The sequence below is a fragment of the Cyprinodon variegatus genome, unplaced genomic scaffold (assembly GCF_000732505.1).
Source record: "Cyprinodon variegatus isolate N-32 unplaced genomic scaffold, C_variegatus-1.0 Scaffold247, whole genome shotgun sequence".
NCBI classification, from domain to species: domain Eukaryota; kingdom Metazoa; phylum Chordata; class Actinopteri; order Cyprinodontiformes; family Cyprinodontidae; genus Cyprinodon; species Cyprinodon variegatus.
This window is the reverse complement of record NW_015150700.1, coordinates 934,503-935,680: the sequence shown is the minus strand read 5'-3', so window position 1 is coordinate 935,680 and position 1,178 is coordinate 934,503. Positions and strand designations below refer to the sequence as shown.

Genomic DNA, 1,178 nt, shown 5'->3' with positions numbered 1-1,178 from the left:
TTTTTTTTTATGCAGGCACCTCCGGGCGCATTGCTGCCCCCCTCAGGACACTGGCTTGAGACATTTCATGGGCATTATGCTGCTGTACATTATGCATAAGTTAGACTGTCGTTGGACATACACTCTGGACTCGTAATGAATACGCTATGTTTATGCCCTAGATTGAAAAAATACATAGAAAGTTCAGCGAATGCCTGCTTTTAAGAAGATTCTGGGGTGTTAGGCATACGCTGGATAAATCGGTATGGTGTGACAGGGGCTTGAGGAGTTAGCAATGACTAGCGTCTGCATTAGGGAACAGTTTGGTACTGACCAGGTGAAAAAGGTTTTCCCAGAAGTCCTGAGTCATGAGCCTGAACAGAGCCAGAAATGCCCAGCTGAAACTGTCATAGCTGGTATAACCATAGTTTGGGTTTCTCCCTGCTTTCAGACACATGTAGCCATCTGGACAGGTCCTAAACATACCATCAGCATCATTATCAACATCTTCAATTACAAGATTAATATTGAGAATGACCATTTGATTTGAAGGTACCCTGCATCAGAGCTGTTTCCACACAGCAAAGCGTCAAGTGCACCAGGCAGGTAGTAATAATTCTCTGTTAAACACAGACAGATTGATGTTAGTACCTGAGCAGGTGCAGGAGTATGATCTGATAAGTAAACTACTTCAATGTGCTACCTGGGTTGTTGATGTGATTGTAGAAATCAAAATCGCCACTGCTGTTTCCGTAGAGGCTGATGTTAAAGGATTCCTCTGATGTTTGGTTATCGCGTAACATTGATGGGATCAGAACACATTTTTGTCTAAGATTTCCCATGAAAAGCTGAAGACCAATCAGAGCAAAGACACTGAGACAAAACACTGTCAGAATCATGGCGTCTCGCAGTTTCTTCACGGACTGAATGAGAGCTCCGACAATTGTCTTCAACCCTGCAAGGAGAGTTAGAAAACAGAAGATTTTCTGCCAACTTAGACTGTCATCGTCAGAAATGATTACAGCAGCAGCCATTCAAAATGGCCCTTCCCAGTCAAACGCCAGCCGTATGGCAGCCATCTTCCAGGTACTAGAGTGAACCTTTCCTTCTCCTGGGCATATTTTGACCAGGAGATGACGCTTCTCTTTGGATCTTATTGTCCACATATCATGACAGTAAGAATATTTTAGAACAAAGAT

General features: G+C 43.3%; 1 protein-coding gene across 1 annotated transcript in view; it reads right to left on the bottom strand.

The window, feature by feature from the left end:
* LOC107089315 (sodium channel protein type 4 subunit alpha B-like) overlaps positions 1–1,178 on the bottom strand; it is a 58,434-nt gene that overhangs the window by 21,166 nt on the left and 36,090 nt on the right. Inside the window, exons 8-10 of the mRNA XM_015382038.1 lie at positions 683–934; positions 536–599; positions 314–455 (exon numbers count right to left, since the gene is read on the bottom strand). Coding sequence (XP_015237524.1) covers positions 314–455; positions 536–599; positions 683–934 — 458 coding nt within the window. The remainder of the gene's footprint in view (positions 1–313; positions 456–535; positions 600–682; positions 935–1,178) is intronic.